General features: G+C 40.3%; 1 protein-coding gene across 2 annotated transcripts in view; it reads left to right on the forward strand.

Annotated features, from left to right (window-relative positions):
• The first annotated feature begins 6,410 nt into the window (after window positions 1-6,410).
• Window positions 6,411-21,494, forward strand: part of ECI1 (enoyl-CoA delta isomerase 1) — a 174,834-nt gene continuing 159,750 nt past the window's right edge. Inside the window, exon 1 of one of the 2 annotated variants that reach the window (XM_044089123.1) lies at window positions 6,411-6,549. In XM_044089123.1, coding sequence (XP_043945058.1) covers window positions 6,507-6,549 — 43 coding nt within the window. In that variant the 5' untranslated portion in view covers window positions 6,411-6,506. Of the gene's footprint in view, window positions 6,550-6,758; window positions 6,822-21,494 lie in introns of those variants that run through there. The other variant, XM_044089122.1, reaches the window with a different exon arrangement.

Below are 21,494 nucleotides of genomic sequence, written 5' to 3' on the forward strand. Positions count from 1 at the left end.
GTGATCTCTGAACTCTTGACTAGTACTGTGTAGTAAAAAGTATTGTCTTGTGTTTTCACTATTTATTATTAAATATTTTTAAACCCTTTCAACTGCGGCTGTTTTGTAGAGATAATTTAAGCTCTTAAGAGTACTTGCATGCCTTTGGTAAAATTGTACAAAACCACTCTAATAGCTTTAGCCGTGGGCTATACTACCAATTGGATAATAATATTGCACAGTAATAATTGGACACCCTTTTAAGGACCTTTGAGTAGCTGATAAATATTAGTGGGTGGTGGTAGCTGGTACTACCGTATAGTCTGGGAAAAAGGGGCACAGCAAGAACCTGTGCCAGCCTTCCCCAGGAGTGTCTATGTGGTTGTATAAACTCTTGTGTGTGTGTGTGTGTGTGTGTGTGTGTGTGTGTGTGTGTGTGTGTGTGTGTGTGTGTGTCAGCTACTTGGGCAGGGACATGAAGCACTGGTTGGACAGAGAGGGTGCTGGAGGTTTTAGCTTGCCCAGCTAGGCTGAGATCTGGACCCTGTAGCTGTGCCAGTGGGGAGTCTTATTGGGGACTTGGAGAGCAAGGGAGCGACCAGCCCTGGACTGACTGTGATCTCTGTGTGCTCTTAAGGGCAATTGCACTTTACTGTGTGTGTTTGTTATCCGTTCCTCCTATATGAGACACCCCTCACTGGTGTTAGTGGTGAGGATTGAGGCTCCTTGATTGCTGGGCCAGGGCACAGGCATCAAACAAGTGCATTCTTTTAAAATTTGTGTCAAACCTGGTTTGAAATGTTCTCACTGTACTGATTAAAGAGTTGTCTATACCACTTCCACGACTTTCCAACAATGAATGTAGTTCCTTAACCCTAACTCAAACTCTTCATCTTTTCAGAAATATAAATTTATCATCTTTGTGTAATGTAAGTTTTAAAATGCTGGAGGTGTGATTCTATAAGACAACGGTAAGAATCTCTAATAAAGTTATGAAAGTCCTATGTTCTTTTATTATCAGGATCTTGGCAATGAATGAGGAATATTACAATATGTAAGAAAAATATGTGAAACTATGGGTAAGTAGACCTACTTATCTGTAAGCATCCATAAAGTTCTGTATTTTTATGTATCCCGAAGAAACTTCCCAAAAAACAAGTACATGTAAAGTTTTTTATCTTGTATCTTGAATGCAGTGTTTTAGTTTCCCATTACATGACCAATACGTCCTGAAAGGCTAACCATTTATGTAGGAGAGAGGAGATTTCCCTCTGTACCACAGCTGGTTGTATGTACTAACCATGGTAATGTTTTCACGTTACATAATTCCTCTGCATTGCAAATCTTCTCTGTCTCATTTTCATTCAAGTAAAAAGGGAACTTCTTACAGAATAAAGCTGACCCCCCACCCCCCACCCCCACCGCAGCATGAATAAGTTGCCATGTTCCTAGGCCAAGAGGTGTATTTCCAGGAAGAGAATTATACTGACTTTTAATTTCCTAATAAAAGCACCAGTCTTGTTTAACAGGTGACAAAAGTCTATTCACATCCAGTGTTCCATGAAAACAAGCTATAATCACCACCATTTGATTAATTGCTAAATAATAAATCCTTAGCATTTGAAGACATACAAGTGTGTTTGTCCCTCTTGTCATGGATATAAATGCAATCTGAGACATTTAGGGCAGTATCTGATAAGACTAAACTATTTACAACGGAAAAGAAATGAAAGCAAACCTATAACTAGGGAGTTAGACTTTTTATTTTTTCAGTGTTGGACTACTTAAGGAAATACTCACTGAACAGGGGCTCCCATTTATGTACCAACTGTGCTAGTATTTTAAGCCAGATAATTAAAAAAACGTAGTGTATCATCCCCAGACACATGGGTCAGTGGAGTATTTTAACTGAATATTAAAGCCAATGCTTAGAAAAATTAATGAGGATGATGGCGAACACTGGGACACATAATACCATATCCCGTTTGCCAATAGAAGAATCATGAGCCTCAAGAGGGCTCAGTCCTTTTGTGTTGTTTTATGACAGGCATCCTCAAGGACTGTTAATATCGGAGAAATTTGGGAATAATAGAAAACTCTGTTTACAAGTGTCACAGAACTTACAATATGGTCTGAAAGTAGTAATGCCCATTGTATGGGAATACATGGAAAGTGCACTGCACAACCAGGGCTGTATAACATAAATGCATGGACTAGGGATTGGTCTCCTCTGCAGAAAACACCGTTCTGGCTAAATGGCGGGCTATATTTAAAATTAGAGAAAAATTAAATGATCTGAAAAACAGGGTTAAACAGACTGATAAGAGGAACAGATAACAGAGATGCCAGTTTAACCTTCTAAAACCATGTAAAGAAATACAAACCTGTATAGTTAGCTTAATGGCAGAAACAATATTTCTGGTGAATAAAGAAGATTTACCTCTATGTCTGCAGTGCAATAAATTACACAATGTATAAGCCACAGAAATAAGTAATAATGGAGTTTCTGTTAAGAAACAGGGAAGTGTTTTCAGAACAAATCTTATTCAACACAATAATGAGACCATAAAAGTATTCAGGACTATCACTATGTCACATATAACATAGAAAATACATATGTTATTGAATAAATGATCAATAGTAATAAGGATGTCCAAAACATGAACCCATTTGTAAGAATAATCTGGAAGAATGGATGATTCTGTGATAATGTCAGGTAGTGCCAGCTATGCCAGAGAGAGTAGGGCAGTGCATGTGTAACATATGCCAGTATAGCTAGCTGGAGTTTTGTAAAGACTTTTATGTCATTTATATTTCAAGCTGATTCATACAGATACTTATGTTAAAATGTATTTGTAAAGTTGCTTGTGTTTAAAATGTATCAACAATGAGTCCTGCTGGACAGAAAAGAAATAAACATGTATGTCAGACTGTATTGTTGTAACTAATGAAATGTATATATTTTAACAGAGGATACTGGAAGGGAAGGGGATTAAGCACAGCCCAGCTAACCTTAAGAAAAATAGTCTGAAATTAAATGACTTGGTTTAGGCTATAAAGATTTTATCTCATAGGCCTGAATTTAGCCAAAGACGCAATGTCTGGGCTGGGATCCTGATTTTATTATTCTTAGTGATGAATTAATTGCTAGCCTGGGATGCCAGAGAATGGTTGCTTGGTCTCGGCAGGAAGGATGAAAGGGTTGGAATTGTTTTACAGTCTCCAGATGCTAGAATAAGCCTTAGCAAAGTTCTAGGTGTGTATTATGACACATCTGTGCTAGATCTTGGCTCAGTATCTAGTAAGGGAGTAGTGTGAGAACCACAGAATCAGATGACCCAGCAATCTTTCAGATATTTATCAGTGTGGCCATGTCCAGACCTGCGTAACTTTGGAAAGTATCTTACTAAAATACAATATTTATGGATAAGGGAAAGGCAGCCTCTAGCAAATCTAGCTTAACAATTCTTGGCGGAACTCAAATTAATGTTGTCATTTACAAGTTATGAGGACGGGACAGTGGCACATCAGATAGCATTGTTGCCTCAAAGCAAGAGGTTTCACTTGGGTTTCCTCCAGGTGCGCATTTTTTTTCTCCCACATTCCAAAGACACGCATTAGGTGGATTGGACACTCTAAACTAGCCAAAGATGTGAGTGTACATATGAGAGTTTGGTGTGAAAGAACTATCACAGCTGGGCTAGCCACCCAGCAATGTAAACATTGACTCTTGATGATTGTTACTGTTGAAGTGACACCCCAAATCCATGAGCAAAAATTGGAAAAGGGGGGTGGTGGATGAATTTCTAAGTTCTGAAGTGTGATCTATGAAAGTTATTTTTAGAAATCTGGCATCAAGATAATGTAAAAGAGTTGTTGTTGTTGTTGTTGTGTCTTTCGGCTTATCCCAGTTAGGGGTCGCCACAGCGGAACTCCGGTCTGCTAATGTTTGGTAGTGGATTTTTACGTGCCGAGTTACCAGCCCTGACGCACAACCTTCAACGAAGACATGCCCATTCACGCATGCCTCCACACAGAAGACGCTCTAGCTGAGAATCGAATGGGACAACGTCTTGCTGTGAGGCGGCAACGCTACCGCAGCACCACTACCGCGGGTAAGATAATGTAAAAGAGTATGTTTCCTAAAATTAAAGCTGATTTTTTTCTGGTCTGAATGTATTTTTCTTTAAGATTTCCAAAGGAAAGTATTTCTTTCATTTTTCAGTTTTTAGTATTTTGGTAGACTGGGTTTTTGGTAAATATCCATTTTAGTATGTAGGAATCAGTCAGGAGTGACTCATTGTTTTTCTGCATTTCAATCAGTTACCATAAACATATATATATATATATATATATATATATATATATATATATATGTGTGTGTGTGTGTGTGTGTGTGTGTGTATGTATATAGTTCCCCTTTATAATCTCGAAATACTGAAATCTCAAGACCATAAAGACGAAACTTCAAAATAGCAAAAGTGCATAATCACGAATTCGAATATCTCGAATCTGCAGTTATGCACTTACGCTATGTTACAGATAGTGTTTGACTGGGATGGTGTTCAGTGTACTGAGTGGATTTACATGCAATTTAAGGTAAGTTAGTGTATATAAGTGTGTTTGTAAGTTGTACGTGTGGGTTAGGGTAGGCAGGTGAAAGTATGAGTGTGTAAGTGTTGGATGTGTTGGTCTTTGTTACGTGTGATGGTGTTTGTGTGTGTATGTGTGTGTGCGTGTGCGTGTGCGTGTGTGTGTGTGTGTGTGTGTGTGCGTGTGTGTGTGTGTGCATGCGTGTGTGTGTGTGTATACACACACACGTACACAAGCGCATGCACACACACACACACACACACACACACACACACACACACATATTGCAGTTTAACAGTAACAGCCTTTACAGTTATAGCCGTACCTGTAAAGTGTATTTCAGTACAAGGAACGTTCCTCATTTTGAGTCTTTCCTTGTTCTGCATTGAAATAGTTACACATCCATTTTTGCAAATCCTTTCAAACAAATGCTCATGGTATATAATACAGAATCATACTAATTCATCAAAAGAATTTGTATGAATATAAGGTAACTCATTTTAACCTTTCTGTGTGCTTCCTAGGTACAGGTGTTAGTAGGTGTTGCACATTTTGCGCAGTTTTCCACACTGTGAGAGATGATGTCCCAAATTTATAAAGACAGATGCTTGCAGATTTGGGTTACAGATGTCTTTAACATCAAAAATACAAGTTAAATGATGTTACATTTAAATCTCATCCGGGACTGGTGACCTTTGTCCCTGACTCTGGAGCATAGCTCATAGCTCTCAACCTTCTATCTCCAAATTGAGGAACACTAGACCTCATAATGTGGAACAAATGGGCAAAATGTGGAACACATACTAACAGCTTACTAACAACTTCAACTAGGATGGTCAAAATATGCTGGTTTTACTTATAAAAAAGATCTTTAAATGGATTGATATGCTATGATCCATACCTCTCAACTGTACAGATTTTTGCCTCATACGTTTGGTCTATTTCTCATACAGTTGTGGTTTTCTGGCAAATCACTGGCAAAACATTGAGGGTTGAAGTCAGAAAAATAATTATACACATTTGAGTTCCAGACTTCATAAGCTAAGGAAAATGCATACTAATGCAAAACCTGCTATTCTATCATTCAACTTCCCAAGTATGTAAAGAGCAGTATTTAAAAAGTGTTCTTGTTTTGGGGACTTTATCCCCCTACTATGTATGGCTTTGTCCAGATTTCTTGCTTTAAGAAGTTGAGAGGTATGAATCAATTTCTATTTACCATGGATATCATTTAAAATATTCCTAACAATGAATGTGTAATTGACCCTTTCAATACAGAACTTCGGGGAACATGAACTTTTTAAGACCCCAAATGAGGTATGTTCCTCTTAATGAGGTACACTTAATGGTATGCATAGCTCTTAAGCAATCAAGGACAAATCCGCAAACAACTGGGGATCGTTTTTAAAGTATTAGGACTATTAACTGGAGACTTTGACAGAGTAAGAGACTGCATTAGTTTACAGTTTCTGAAGTAAAAGAAGACTATAATAATTCTTAATTATTGTCATTTTTTATTAAGTGTAGCTCAACACCTTTTCTACAAAACTAACATGTTTTAGGAAGGATTAAGAGGGACAAAGCTAAAATCTGAATCCAATCAAGGACACTTGAGAGGTATGGGTCACTCTGGAGAACAGGTTGTGAATTAATGCCACTTTATTCCGTCATTTAATGTGACTTCTGAATTGCAGCACTTTTGCCATAAAAGAATGCTAGGCAGGATTCCCGTGAATGACCCTCACATTGCAATTTCGGGTTCCCAGATTCTTGTAAAAACAAGCTAGACCAGTCCATAGCAAGTGGAGGAGGCTTCTGTTGTAACGCAGGAGGGCGATCGACGCTGCTCTGCACCTCTTAGTACATTTTCTCTGCTCTTCCTACCGTCTCTCTCCCGATGACCCTTTAGCAGTCATTGTTGCTTCCTGTTTACAATGGCAGCGGCTTGGAGAAGTTGTTCTCTGCTTGCTTTGTCAGGTATGTTCACTATTACTTGGGTTTTGCACTTCTCGTAGAGTTTGCACGGGAAGTAAGGCTTTGGTGTGAGAGATGAGAAGGTGTTGCGGTGTGGCGGGGACCTCGGGGGGACAGAGGTCAGGCAATTCATTCTTAAGGACACAGATGATCAATTCTCCTAGTTAGAGTTGGGGGGCGAAGAATTCTAGTAGCTCTCGTAACGTGTTTCGGTATGCCGACATTTACGCTCTTATATATTTATTGTTATACTAATAGGAAAGTTTGCTTCAGAAGTGAGTATGGCTAAGTGCTTGGGCTTACTTCTCAACTGTCCAGGTTTTCATAGAATTTTTCTCATATCGTTGGTCTGTTGCTCATAAAATGTGTGGTCTTCTAGCAAATTACTGACAATTTTAAGTCATTAAATTATGAGGTACAGTCGAGATTCAGACTTTATACCCACCAGAAAATGCATGTTAACTCAAATCCTGTTATTCTAGCAAATTTCTAGGTCTATAAAAGCAACTTTTAAAATCTCTCCCTATTGTGGGGCTTTTGTACCACAGTTATTTTAGACTTTGGACAGATGTCTGTCACTAAAAGGTTGTGTATTATATACGTGTGTGTGGGGGTCATTAACCTTAACCAAATTCTATTTATCTGTAGTGACAAACAGAGAGTGGTGTAAATCTTGCTGTTTATTAGAATAGAAAGGTAAATGAAACAAATAGTAACAATCAGTCAACGCGACTGACACGTGAGTCACAAATTGCCACAATGTTGTTGTTTTAGTAATTAAAGTTCTGTTACCAGGGACATTTACATAGGGTTACCTCTCGCGTGCTTTTTGCAGAGCAGAGCTTTGTTAGCTGCCTATGTCATGCCAAAAATAATAATCTCGTAACACGAAGCTTCAAATGTTCTGATGGTTTAGGAGCAGAAATGGAACTATTGTTGTTGCAAAGCAACTTGTACTTATTGGATACCTTATCAAAGGGGTAGGCATACTTGTTTGAGCCAACTGCCTGAAAATGTACAAGGGTAGTGTGACATTGGTGAGGACTGCGGTGGGAGTGACAGGTACGTTAAAGGTGGAGGTGGGATTACATCTAGGATCAGCTCTGAGCCCTTTCTTTTTTGCAGTGGTGATGGACAGGTTGACAGATGAGATTAGACAGGAGGCCCGTGGACTATGATGTTTGCAGATGACATTGTGATATGTAGTGAGAGTAGGGACCAGGTTGAGGAGACCCTGGAGAGGTGGACATGTGCTTTAGAGAGGAGAGGAATGAAGGTCAGCAGGGCTAAAACAGAATATATGTGTGTAAATGAGACGCAGGGTAGAGGAGTGGTGAGGATGCAGGGAGTAGAGTTGGTAAAGGTGGATGAGTTTAAGTACTTGGGATCAACAGTTCAGAGTAATGGTGAGTGTGGAAGAGAGGTGAAGAAGAGAGTACAGGCAGGGTGGAATGGGTGGAGAATAGTGTCAGGAGTGATTTGTGACAGACTGGTACCAATAAGAGTGAAAGGGAAGGTCTACAAGAGGGTAATGAGACCAGCTATGTTATATGGGTTGGAGACGGTAGCATTGTCGAAAAGGCAGGAGTCAGAGCTGGATGTGGCAGAGTTAAAGATGTTAAGATTTGCACTGGGTGTGACTAGGATGGACAGGATTAGGAATCAGTATATTAGAGGGTCAGCTCAGGTTGGACAGTTTGGAGACAAAGCAAGAGAGGTGAGATTGCGTTGGTTTGGACATGTGCTGAGGAGGGATGCTGGGTATATTGGGAAAAGGATGCTAACATATTGGAAATATACAGTATATTTCAGAGCATTTGTTATAACTGTATTTGCTATAACCGATTTAAGTATTTTTTTCTGGCTTTTTGAATATTTACTGCTTAGCGACTGCATCTTAGCCTGTTTATACAGCTCTGCATTCTATTTAAACTGTTTTTGTGTTGATTAACTGTTTTGCACTCTTAAAAAGTTATTTGTTGCTTAATTTTACCTGTAGGCTAACACACTCAAGTGTGCTAGCCACTTAAAAGCATTTATAGCATTTACTGTCTGTTTTTTTTCCTTGTCTCTGTAAAAAAAAAAAAAAAATCTCTTGTTTTCCCACCTTACTGAACTAGAGTAGTCCAGTTTCAGAGTTGCTGATCCCTGGGCTTTGTTTTTAGTTCCTGTTACTGATCCATTGCCTTATTAGGAAGGAGGGAAGTTTCTTTGCTTACCAGTGGGAGTGGGAAGCACTGAGCAGCCTTTTTGTCCGAATTGGTGAAGTTTCAGCCAGAAACTTGTAGTCTATTGGTCGTTTTGGGCCAATTCCTAGCTCCTTTCAGCCCCCTGCTATAAAACACGCTAAACACGTGTTTTCCAGCTTGTACCAACCCTGCACAGATCCTCGTGGTGGCCTGCAGAGTGATCCAAGCAGCAGAGAGCTAAAAGAGTGACTTTCTACCAGATATAAGTATTTTTTGTGGCTTTCCCACTGTTATTAAGCTAGCGACTGCATTTCGCCTGTTTTACTGCTACTTTAAGTGATTTCGGCATTTTACACTGTTTATTGCACTTTAAGTTACTAATTGTTGCAAATTGTTTCTGTAGGCTACACACTAAAGTGCGCTAGCCGATTTACAGCATTTATAGCATTTACTGTCTGTTTTTTCCTTATCTCTGTAATAAAACAAAAAATCTCTTGTTTTCCCACTTTACTGAACTAGAGTAGTCCAGTTTCAGAGTTGCTGATCCCTGGGCTTTGTTTTTAGTTCCTGTTACTGATCCATTGCCTTATTAGGAAGGAGGGAAGTTTCTTTGCTTACCAGTGGGAGTGGGAAGCACTGAGCGGCCTTTTTGTCCGATTTGGTGAAGTTTCAGCCAGAAACTAGTAGTCCATTGGTCGTTTTGGGCCAATTCCTAGCTCCCTTCAGCCCCCTGCTATAAACCACGCTAAACTGTACTGCTGATCTAACCACCATATCCTATAACTGAAAAGTTCATCTCTACTTGATTCCCAAGTAGACTATTCTCTATCTGTAAAGCCTAGCACTTACTCCTACAGTACTTGCACCTTGATAAAGCACTCTTATTATAGATAGTACCCCACCAGCCCAAAACCCACTTCCCGGAGTCCTTTGAAAGTTCTTTATCTACTACTTCTAGTATGTCGAGGGATCAGTTGCTAGTGTCCTCTCCAGCTCAACTGGTGAACCTGGGAATATTGAGGCAATGTTACAATTGCCTCATGTACACAGACAATCCTCTCCTTCTCCCACAAAACACAAATACATGCGAGAGATGCAACTATACGGCCAAACTGGAGGCTGAGCTCTCTCAACATAGGACTGGCAAGACCAGACAGGAGGAGAAGGCAACCACACACAATACATACCCAGTCACACATGGTACCATCACAACTTCAAATCATACACATACTCACACAAAGACATACTCGGAGGCTCTGGTCAAAAATTTACCAAAACAGCAGAGGCCACCAAAGCAGACACCCAAACAACTACCACCTCACGACCCAACACATGCAACACATAGACCACACAGTCAGAGTGTCAAACAGTCACAGCCCTTAAGGCCAAACAAAATGCCAGACACACTTGTCATTGGTGATTCCATAGTCAGACACACTGACGCCCGCCACCAGACTGAGTAAGGAGAAGGTCACAGTAAGCTGCCTGTCGGGCGCTAGAATCCGCCACATAACGCAAGCACTCAGGTCTCTCAACAGCAGGTACAAGTACGACTCAGTCATTGTCCACGCTGGTGTCAACGACCTGAGACGCACCTCCTTGGACTACATGAAAAGGGACGCCGAGGAGCTCTCTGATTATGTAGCCCAGGCAGGTATGACCCTGACCTTGAGCAGTATCCTACCTTCACCTAGAATGATGCCACAATACAGTGATAAGATGATCAGCTTTAATAATTGGCTTAAATTCTGGTGTCATTCAAAGGGGATCCAATGTCTGTCTGCCTGGGATGACATGCTGGACAAGCCACGCTGCTTCAAGGGACGGCTTGCACCTGTCACCCTGGGCTTCCGGATATTGGCAAAGGCTCTTGCCACCCCATAGTGCCTTTTTAGGCAAGGCTCAAATTCTAAACCTACCACCCTAGAACACCAAAAGGAAAAAACTAAGGGTAATGCTACTCAATGCCAGAAGTCTCAATCTCAAGATGCACGCACTCGAGGCCCTTCTCAATATGGAGAACATCGATGTCTGTGCTGTGACAGAAACCTGGTTCAAGGCTCCTGAGAGCACCCCAGCACTAACAGGTTTCACCTCATATCATACGTTCCGGCCCCAAAATCCGGACAACACCAAGAAAGGAGGGGGGATGTCCATATTCATAAAGGACACCCACACCTCAAGGTTGGTGGCAACGCACGATGCATCTGAGACCATCCAGGTGCAATTAACCATAGGCAAGACTGCTCTGCAATTTGTAGCATGTTACAGGCCACCCTCTCAAACTCAGGAACCTCACATGGCCTTCCTGAAAACATTGGAGGGGATAAATGTATCTCCAAACACCATCATACTAGGTGACTTCAACTACCCTAATATAGACTGGGAACACTACTCAAGCCCGAGCACTCTAACCCAAAGATTCCTGGAGTTCATAAACTCAAATGCCATGGAACAACTAGTCACCATCCCCACAAGAGGTGAAAACATACTTGATCTCATCATCACGAACATGGGATCAAAATGTTCATCACCGAAGTATACCCCTCACTGGTGAGATCAGATCATAAACTAATCTCGCTGGAGGTCCTCATCCCGCCCCACCTGAAACAAAAAGACCACAGTGAAAAACTTCTCAAAAGCCGATTTCACACTTCTAAAAACTAGTGTGGTCTCCTTTAAGGCCCCTGAGCCAGTGGTAAACATTACTCAAACCGCTGAATCACTTACAAATGCCTTCTACCAGCACCTACAGGACTGCATGGATCAGGCAATCCCAAACAAAACTAAGACTCTCTGTACCAAAGGCAAGCGTCCAGTCTGGTGGACCCCAGCCATAAACAAGCTCTACAACAAAAGGAGGAAGCTACTACAAGATAGAGCAAAATCCTTGAAAGGTAAGACACCTTTGATCATTATAAGTAAAAACTAAGAGCTCTCATAAAATCATCCAAGGCAAATTTTGAGAGAAAAATCGCCAAGGACTCTAAAGACAATCATAAGGCCTTCTTTAGCTATGTTAGAAACCTAGGAGGAAACTCCCAGATATGCTCAGAATTAGTTCAAAATGATGTGAAAATTACTGAACCTACACACATTGCTAACATACTGGCTGACAGGTTCAGTGCAAACTTCTCCCCCCCCCAAAAGGAGAGATATCTATTCCAGAGGATTGTAGCCCCCCAAACATCTCCAACGCCCAGGTGAGAACTGCCCACACTAAGGCAAAAAACACAGCATCCATGGGACCGGATGGTGTCCCCGGCTGTGTGCTTCATGAACTCAACGAGGAATTAAACCCACAGTTAGGACAGCTGTTTAATCTTAGCCTCACCTCAGGATACGTACCCAAGGAGTGGCGCACGGCGACTGTGGTCCCACTTCATAAGGGCGGTGCCTCCACAGACCCTGGAAATTACCGCCCCATTAGCTTGACAAGCCTTATCTGCAATGCCATGGAGAGGATCATAATGGAACTCATAAATAAAGACATAGGGAACTTGCAGACTTTGGATCCAACCCAGTTTGGCTTTGTCAAAGGCAGATCCTGCCTCTTAAACTTGGTTGACTTTTTCGAGACAGTCACCAAGGCCATTGATGAGGGAAAGGCAGTCCATACAGCCTACCTCGACCTGGCAAAGGCCTTGACACAATACCCCACTCAGGTATCATCAAAAACTCATCAGCTTGAATGTAAACCCATACATCACAAGATGGGTTGCAAACTGGCTAAGCGACAGAACCCACAGGGTCAGAGTTGCTGGAGCCATGTCAGACTCAAAGCCTGTCACAAGTGGTGTCCCACAGGGCTCAGTCCTGGGTCCACTCTTGTTCGGCATCTACTTTTCTGAGGTACAAGCAAACACAGGAGGGTTATGGCTGACAAAGTTTGCAGATGACTGCAAACTGGGCCATAGTCGAAAACACATCTGACACAGATATCCTCCAGAAGGGCCTCACAGAAACGGATAACTGGTGCCAGAGCCATGGCCTGAAGTTAAACGCCAAAAATGCATAGTCATACCCGTCGGGAAAAACAAGGTTACGCCTAGCTACCATATAGGTGGCAATCCACTGAGCACAGAAAAGTCATCAGGGATCTGGGGACCCAAGTTGACAGTAGTCTTCGCTTGACACTCATGTTGCTAAAGTAGTTAGGAAAACCTTCTATATCGCCCACCTGATCATGAAGGGATTCACATCTAGATCAAGGGAGGTCATCGTCCCCTGTACTCATCACTCATTAGACCTATGATTGAGTACAATGCCCGCTCGAATGTATCTGACCAGACACCTGATGCAGCTTGAAAGGCCCCAAAAGTTCCTCACCAAAAGGATAAAGGGTCTCAAAATATGTCTTATGCTGCCCGACTGAAAGAACTCCAGCTTTATTCAGTCTCATACCGCTTGCTCAGAGGTGACCTGTGCCTGACATATAAGGCCATGTCAAACCCAGATTTGATGAATATGCTTCACCTCAAAAATCTAGATCCCTCAGAACCACAAGGGCGGGAGACTTAAACCTTGACACGGTTATAAATAGAACGTGCTGGAGGGACAGATTCATCACCCAGAGACTCCCTATGCTGTGGAACAAAATCCCGGTACATGTGAGGCAGAGCACCTCGCTGGCCTTGTTCAAGAGGAATCTTGACCAATGGATGGGAGATCGCAGATATACCCCAGGGATTACTTCAGTGTCACTGCTTGACAGAGGCACAGAAAAATGATAGGCATAGTTTTTATTCAAACTAAAGGGGTGGCGAAAGCCACATAACTATGGGCTAGGCTTATAAATGCCCTTGGGCAGATAGCCTAGTATGAACCTATGAACCTATGAACCTAAGGATGGAGCTGCCAGGTAAGAGGAAAAGAGGAAGGCCTAAGATGAGGTTTATGGATGTGGTGAGAAAGGACATGCAGGCGGTTGGTGTGAAAGAGCATGATGCAGAGGACAGGAAGAAATGGAAACAGATGATCCGCTGTGGCGACCCCTAATGGGAACAGCCGAAAGAAGATGATTTCTTGCAAGAGGTTAGGGTGTCAGGCAAAAAAAAAAAAAAAGAACTGAGATGAAGTGATACTTGAATGCACAGACATTAATTAAGCTGATTTCGATGTCATTGTAAAACGCACATTTATACCATCTAACTTCTTTAATGTGCTTTTATTCTGTTACATATTACAGTAGGTAGTGTCCTTTTATACTATAAGTTCTCATGCATTTCAGGGGTACTTCCAGGACTGGCAGCTTTATGTCTGGATGTTTACACAGCTAGCAGCTACATTAGGTAGTAATTACACCATCATCTTACTGGCTCCATATTTTCCCAAAAGTAATACAGCAAAGCCCCTTTAAACTGTATTTAGATGTTCGTCTTTGAATAAATAAAATGACATCTTTTACAAGTAAACAAAACAAGCTTTTAGTGGACACTCCTCCCATTTTCCTGCAAACCCAGGAGTTGAAGGATGATATGACCTTAGTAACCAGACCGTGATGGTCACCATGGATGACCAGTGTCATGCTTTTGTACTTGATCAGTGGCCTCACATGCTAGCTGATTAAAAAGTAACACCCTGCCTATCCCTATCGGTTTGCCTAATAAAATTGTGCTAGGATTGCTCCTCTTTGCCATGTGTATCTCATGTTGCCAACTCCTGTTTTTTTCTGTAAAGTGAAGACATTTCCACAGTATTTTGAGTATTTTGGTAGTGTGTTGAAAACAAGTTCTGTCTTTTCCATGAGAGTATGTGTCTTATCCTACAAAATATCACATTTCAGTTAAGAATTATCCTCTTCAACCCATTTAAAAATGTTGCAACCCTGCGTATAGTCAGTGGACTCCAGAGGGTCTGTTATAGTAAAAAGACAGCTTCCAAGTGCTCTTTTTAACAAGTGATTGGAGTGTTGATAATATTGTTATAGTAACTACACTGACTGTTTTTATACAGTGGCAAGAGAAGTATACTTATAAAGTTGCATGTTACTTTCCAAAGCGTATTTGCAATTGAGCTGTTTGCCTTTTCCTTTTATGCTAGAGGCTGCTTCATAAAGCAAACGCAGATAATTTTCTGCAACCAGTTTATGACTGGTATTTCACTGTCCTGTTTGGAATGTCAAGAAGCAGACTGAGCCACCCGTTAACATTTTCACTTTTGCATAACCAGCTTTTCAGTAACAAGATGCAAGTCTGTTTGCTTGTACCACAACTGCTGGGCAACACCTGAAATAGTTGGCATCTTGGCAGTCTTGTTACTTTTTCACATGAATAATTAGGTAAGATAAAGAGAGGGTTGGGCAAGGGGGGCAATTTAAAGATGTTTAACGTATTGTGGAAGGACTGAAGGTATGCACTAGTGTGTTGGAATATGGATTAGTATTCCTTGTAATGTTTTGACTGTAGTTTTTAACTTGTAAGCTGGAATATACAGTGAATTAAGATTGGCAGAAGTATCTGAGATGAGCTGAGAAACCTGGGACAAGTGGCCATTGGGAGCAGGTCAGCAAGAGCTGGACTAATTTTTGGGATAACACTTCAGTTAATAGTGCTGGTGCTTAGCTGGTTGCATGATTCAGCCAATGACCTAGATGACCCAAGTTCAGTAACTGGACAAGGTACTAGACGTGCCAGGTGGGTGGAGGTGAGCATGCAGTGTGTGTGGTGTTCTATCCAGGGTGGGCTTGTTGGTTTAGTCCCACCGTAGGAGAACCCACTACCGAAAACTGAGAAGTGCAGTTTATACTTATGGAGAGCTGGGAGTGTTAGTTCTTCACAGAATGCAGTCACTCTAGCCAAACGTCACAAGTGTGAAGAAGTGTGACCACACGTTGGAGCTCTGCATACAGACAGATAGTGGAAAAGGTAGAAACTCCCTGGAACAGAGCACACAACTGATACAAACAGCAACTTCAACTGCTTGCACTCGGGCAGCTAAAATCTATGAGACCATTCTTGGCAAAGCATAGAATAGCCCCAAATATTCAGTTATAGGTCGGCTGTGAGGAAATTAATGACTCAAGTATTTCACTTGCTGGCCAATATGAGGGTGGCTTTTGAAGTACTGGAATTCTCCTGTTTACATGCAGGATGATAACCAGGTTTACTGGTCCTTGCTTCTTTCACCTGTGACCTCCAGGGAATGAATGGGAAATATGGATTAATGGCCTCATGAGGGGGCTGATGAGGCCCAAAAACTCTGTAGTGCATGCATTACCCAAGAAGGACAGTAAAATGTAAAATACAGTATCCAAGGACAGTAAAATGTAACATAACCCTTGAGAAAAATCATGCTGGATGTACTGGTGTATTGTTGATTGATTTTTAGGTTGTAAGACTACAAAAGTGACATTAAATCTAGTTTGTGTATTTATTTTTAATAAGACATTATGGTTAGCAAGTAACAGATTAGAGCTGAACAAAATTGCTAGGTATTTGTAAGATGCAAGTCTTTTAATTGCTTAGTATTCATTTCTTATTTAATTTTTAGCAGTTCCTTCCACTGCTGTCTGCTCTTCTTCTGCTGCAGACATGGCTGGTAGTTGATCGACTTGCCCCCCAACTGTGTGATAGGTAACTGTTTAAAAGAAGGTCACGGTGGTCTTTTACACTGCCATTCTGACAGTAGTGAAAGACCTTTTTCTTCTTATTTATGTTTCCAACCCTGAATCGGGGCATGCAGTGACATCATTGTGGAATTTGGCAGTGGACAATCTCAGTATGTTAAGTTTCTGTTTCCAGTTCTTCACCACAGGACATAGTAGAATCCCTATTACCTGTCCTCCAAGATCTGATCCGATAATTAAACCCAGGTCTCCAGGGTCATTGACAGGGCTTCTTCCCACTGTACCTTGGATCATGCCTTTCACAGCCTTAATCCTGTTTACTTTCCGTTGGAGTTGTCTAGAGAAGAGCCACTTTGTAGTGCCTGTTTTATTCTTTGTAGTTGCAGAAATGATGGGTTTGATGGCTGGAATCTGGAATTTTTTAGGCCTGATTTGCCTTTATTTGAGCATTTATTCAAGGCTTTTTGAACATTTCAAACATTGTTTCCTTTCATTTTGGTAATGTCATGACAGAGATATGGAAGGCTGCAGAGGTGTGAAAGGTAAACGATGTACTGAAAGCAGGGACAAGTTGAAAGGATGGAATATGTGATATTTTTGCCTGTTATTTAATTTGTTATGCCAAAAGAGTTGAGCTGTATTTTAAGGAGGCACTCAGAGTTCCTAATGGTGAACTTATAGGTCAGTTGTCATTTTTTTGCAATCCTTCATCCAAATAATATTCTTAGCCTAGTTGGGGTAGCCATGCTTCAGTAAGTTAGATGATACGATTTCCATGCATTTTAAGAATTCCTTTAACTACATAATGAAGAATGACTTTGTTGTATCTGTGACTTTATAGTATCTGACCTTTTATAAGCAGAGATTTGGAGGTGTATTCAAATAATATGTTGTCATAGGGAAATTGCTTTATATTGTTGTGGGGGGGGGGTGACCCCGCCACCTGACTGTCCAGCTGTCCTGGCCCCAGTTACTTGTTGCATATGTGCATAACTCCATCTACAAATGTGCAAATACGCAATGTGATAAAATATGTTAGCTGAAATGGATACATCAGCAATAACCTACCTATAACACACTTACCTTAAAAATGTAAGAAACTTGTTTATGTAAATAGATTGTTTAATAGAGCAGTAACCCATTCTTGGGGTGTGGGTTATTCTTCCAGACTTTGGTTACAGTGACCATTTCCTAATGTAACTCCTAGTGTAGGTGTGTACTGGTGTTACAGTGTGTCCATCTCCTAATGTAACTCCTAGTGTAGGTATGTACTGCTATTACAGTGTGTCCATCTCCTAATGTAACTCCTAGTGTAGGTATGTACTGCTGTTACAGTGTGTCCATCTCCTAATGTAACTCCTAGTGTAGGTATGTACTGCTATTACAATGTGTCCATCTTCTAATGTAACTCCTAGTGTAGGTATGTACTGCTTTTACAGTGTGTCCATCTCCTAATGTAACTCCTAGTGTAGGTATGTACTGCTATTACAGTGTGTCCATTTCCTAATGTAACTCCTAGTGTAGGTATGTACTGCTATTACAGTGTGTCCTTCTCCTAATGTAACTCCTAGTGTAGGTATGTACTGCTATTACAGTGTATCCATTTCCTAATGTAACTCCTAGTGTAGGTATGTACTGCTATTACAGTGTGTCCATCTCCTAATGTAACTCCTACTGTAGGTATGTATTGCTGTTACAGTGTGTCCATCTCCTAATGTAACTCCTAGTGTAGGTATTTACTGCTGTTACAGTGTGTCCATTTCCTAATGTAACTCATAGTGTAGGTATGTACTGCTATTACAGTGTGTCCATCTCCTAATGTAACTCCTAGTGCAGGTATGTACTGCTACTACAGTGTGTCCATTTCCTAATGTAACTCCTAGTGTAGGTATGTACTGCTATTACAGTGTATCCATTTCCTAATGTAACTCCTAGTGCAGGTATGTACTGCTATTGCAGTGTGTCCATTTCCTAATGTAACTCCTAGTGTAGGTATGTACTGCCATTACAGTGTGTCCATCTCCTAATGTAACTCCTACTGTAGGTATGTACTGCTGTTACAGTGTGTCCATCTCCTAATGCAACTCCTAGTGTAGGAATGTACTGCTATTGCAGTGTGTCCTTCTCCTAATGTAACTCCTAGTGTAGGTATGTACTGCTATTACAGTGTGTCCTTCTCCTAATGTAACTCCTAGTGTAGGTATGTACTGCTATTACAGTGTATCCATTTCCTAATGTAACTCCTAGTGTAGGTATGTACTGCTATTACAGTGTGTCCATCTCCTAATGTAACTCATAATGTAGGTATGTACTGCTATAACAGTGTGTCTCAGGTATTGAAATAAACATCCATTTAAATAGAAAATGCAAAGTTGTATCTTGACATGATGTGCCACATAAAAGGAAGTACTTCTGGAGTGTATTTGGAAGTCATAAGTGGTAAATGTGGTGGCATTTCAAGTGTAATGTAGTGGCATTTCAAGTGTAGTGTTAAGTGACTGTGTTTTAAAGTTTAAAAATTGAACTTTCTTATTTGCAAAATGGATGTCATTAAGTTCCTGATTCTGTGTAGTGACATTTCAAAGGTTAAGTTTGTTTGTGTGTGTGTGTGTGTGTGTGTGTGTGTGTGTGTGTGTGTGTGTGTGTGTGTGTGTGTGTGTCCTGACCTTTGAACGGGCACTGAATGTATCAAAGTTACAAAAGAAGCAGCCACTGTATCTGTTGATTTTTGGGAACTGCAGAGTTTTATTTTAGTTAAAGGTGAAGCTTACACCATATTATGATTAAATCAGAATTTGAACATTCAGTTTGGGTAATAAGGCACTTTGACAGCTAGAACATTCAGCCTCTGATTGCTGTTTGTGCTGTGCTAATTATCCATAGCATGATGTAATAAAAATACAATCCTTTAAATATCTCAATTAAAACTAAACCCTGATTAATTTAATAGTAGTTCTCCGTGAGTAATTTAATGGTATGACTGAACAACGGTTATTTAAAGAAAGCCCACCTTCACTTGCAGTTTTACTAAATCCTGAGGTTTCTCTTCTCTCTATAGTATGTTTTTTGTTACAAGAAGTCTGCTTTCATTTTATAAAACTTTAATTTCCTTGTCCTGTAGTCAAAGGAAGGGAAAGCCCCCCACACACTTTTTACATTTATCATATCACTTGCTTTGGCAGAGGAATTTGTCTCCGTATCTCATGACATACTGTTACCTACCGCTAGTATTTCCTGTCAGGTAGGTAGCCTGCTGATGTCAGATGCTATTAAAAATGTATACAATGTTATGAAATTTTCCTCCCCTGTTTTTATGCAGAGAGTTATGAACTTTCTCCACTGCCTTTGTTACAGAGAGGAAGAGAAACATTGCTGTTGCACAAAGCTGACCATGTCTTTTGGATGCTAATCCACCTTTTGGTGTTTTTCTTCTCCTTAATAGCAACACCTTTACAGACAGCAGTTTTTTTTTTTTTTTTGTTTTTCTTATGTAGAGCAACTTTTCCTCACACTCGAGGACTGCAGTGATGAGGCTATAAAGAGTTAATACACTACGATGTGAAAACTCAATGGAGTAGTAATACGACAGTAACAGATGTAGAAAGATGTAATGCAGAAGGTATTTTGTGTCTAGAAAAAAACAGATGTTTTGCTCTGTGCAAAATTCTAATGATAGAGATAACATAAGTGAAATGCTTTTAAGGGAATGTAGCATATTTCTTCACCATTTGGGCAAAAAGCACACATCTCTGCACTGCGGTTGCTGATGAATAGAAGTAGTGGGGTGCACGTCTGTTACAGGTTCTCCTGTCTGTTACCTTCCAAAGGTGTCACTGAATACCTGGAGGTGTATGAGGGTTTGTCAACCTTTGTAAACACATGCATTTCAACTCCTTTAATTTATTAAGGATTTACTCGTGATTAACTCAGAGAAGCTCTGAGAAATCTTGATAATTCAGGGAAAACATGAAAGGTAGCCGAGTTCAAGAACCTGTTTAAGATATCTGTGGCTCGCAGTACTCCCATTTGGTATAAACAGGAGTTAAGCAAAAATGCCTTTTGTCTTGCGTGACTGTTAAAAAAAATTCTGCTCAAAACACCTCAAGGCAGCAAAACAAGATCGTGATAATATGTCTGGCTGTGTTTCAGCAGTTCTGTGAAAAGTATTAAAGTAGAATAAGAAACACTTGAGTGATTGTGGTGCATTGAAATAACTCTGAATACAAAGATACAATGAAAAAAATGGAAGTTTTTGAGGTCTGGGTAGAGATTTCCTGTAAAATGAATGTGGACAGCATCAAAACTATTAAACTGCCACCATTTCACTTGCTGTCTGAGCAGCAGAGCAACCGTTTAGACATTAAAAATGCACCCCCTTATACATCTTAAATGTTATGTAAAAATTTCTGATTGTATGGAGCTTTTCTCCCCGGGCTTCCACAGAAAATGGGTCGCTGGGCCCAGTGGACTTTCTCGGGCAACAAATAAATAATCTTTATTATCAACAGATAACTTTTATATAATATTTAACCATGTGTGTCTTCCCTTATAAATTTCAAATGTAATATGTTGTGTTCGAAACAAACTGATTCCTTTCCTACTCTTTGCCTACTTAATTCGATACAACAGTCCGTAAGAGTAGCTATGTTAATTATTCCAGCAGATGAAACTGAAACCATTTTTTTTTTTTTTTTTCATGCTGAATGTCATTTGTGGCCAGTGTTCATGAAACAGTAATTCTGCCAACTTCAGATGAACAGTAGATGTTATAATGCAGTTCTGAATCTGATAAGATGGCAGACAAAAGATTAATGATAATATGAACTACATTCCTTTTACAATTCGAAAAACGATAAAAAATGTTATTAAACTAGGTTATAGCAATAGTTTCTTGCATAGATGAATTAAAAAATAACTTTATTGTGTCTAACAGTTATGCAATCGTGAATTTTTACTCTACCTACATATTGATTAAAGTGAAACAAAGTAACTAGATTATAATATTACCTGTATTTATATAAAAAAGTAAAACTTTTGTAATAATGTCTGTGGATGTACATAAACTGTGTCCTTGTCAAAAAATGAATGCATAACTGATGCTTATAATAAATAACCCAATAATATCTCGTTAACACAGCACTGCTTTTGAAAGGTACAGAAACTGATATGGCAGAAATGTATATAATTCTGAG

The sequence above is a fragment of the Protopterus annectens genome, chromosome 12.part0 (assembly GCF_019279795.1).
Source record: "Protopterus annectens isolate FY-2018-M chromosome 12.part0, PAN1.0, whole genome shotgun sequence".
Classification (NCBI taxonomy): domain Eukaryota; kingdom Metazoa; phylum Chordata; order Ceratodontiformes; family Protopteridae; genus Protopterus; species Protopterus annectens.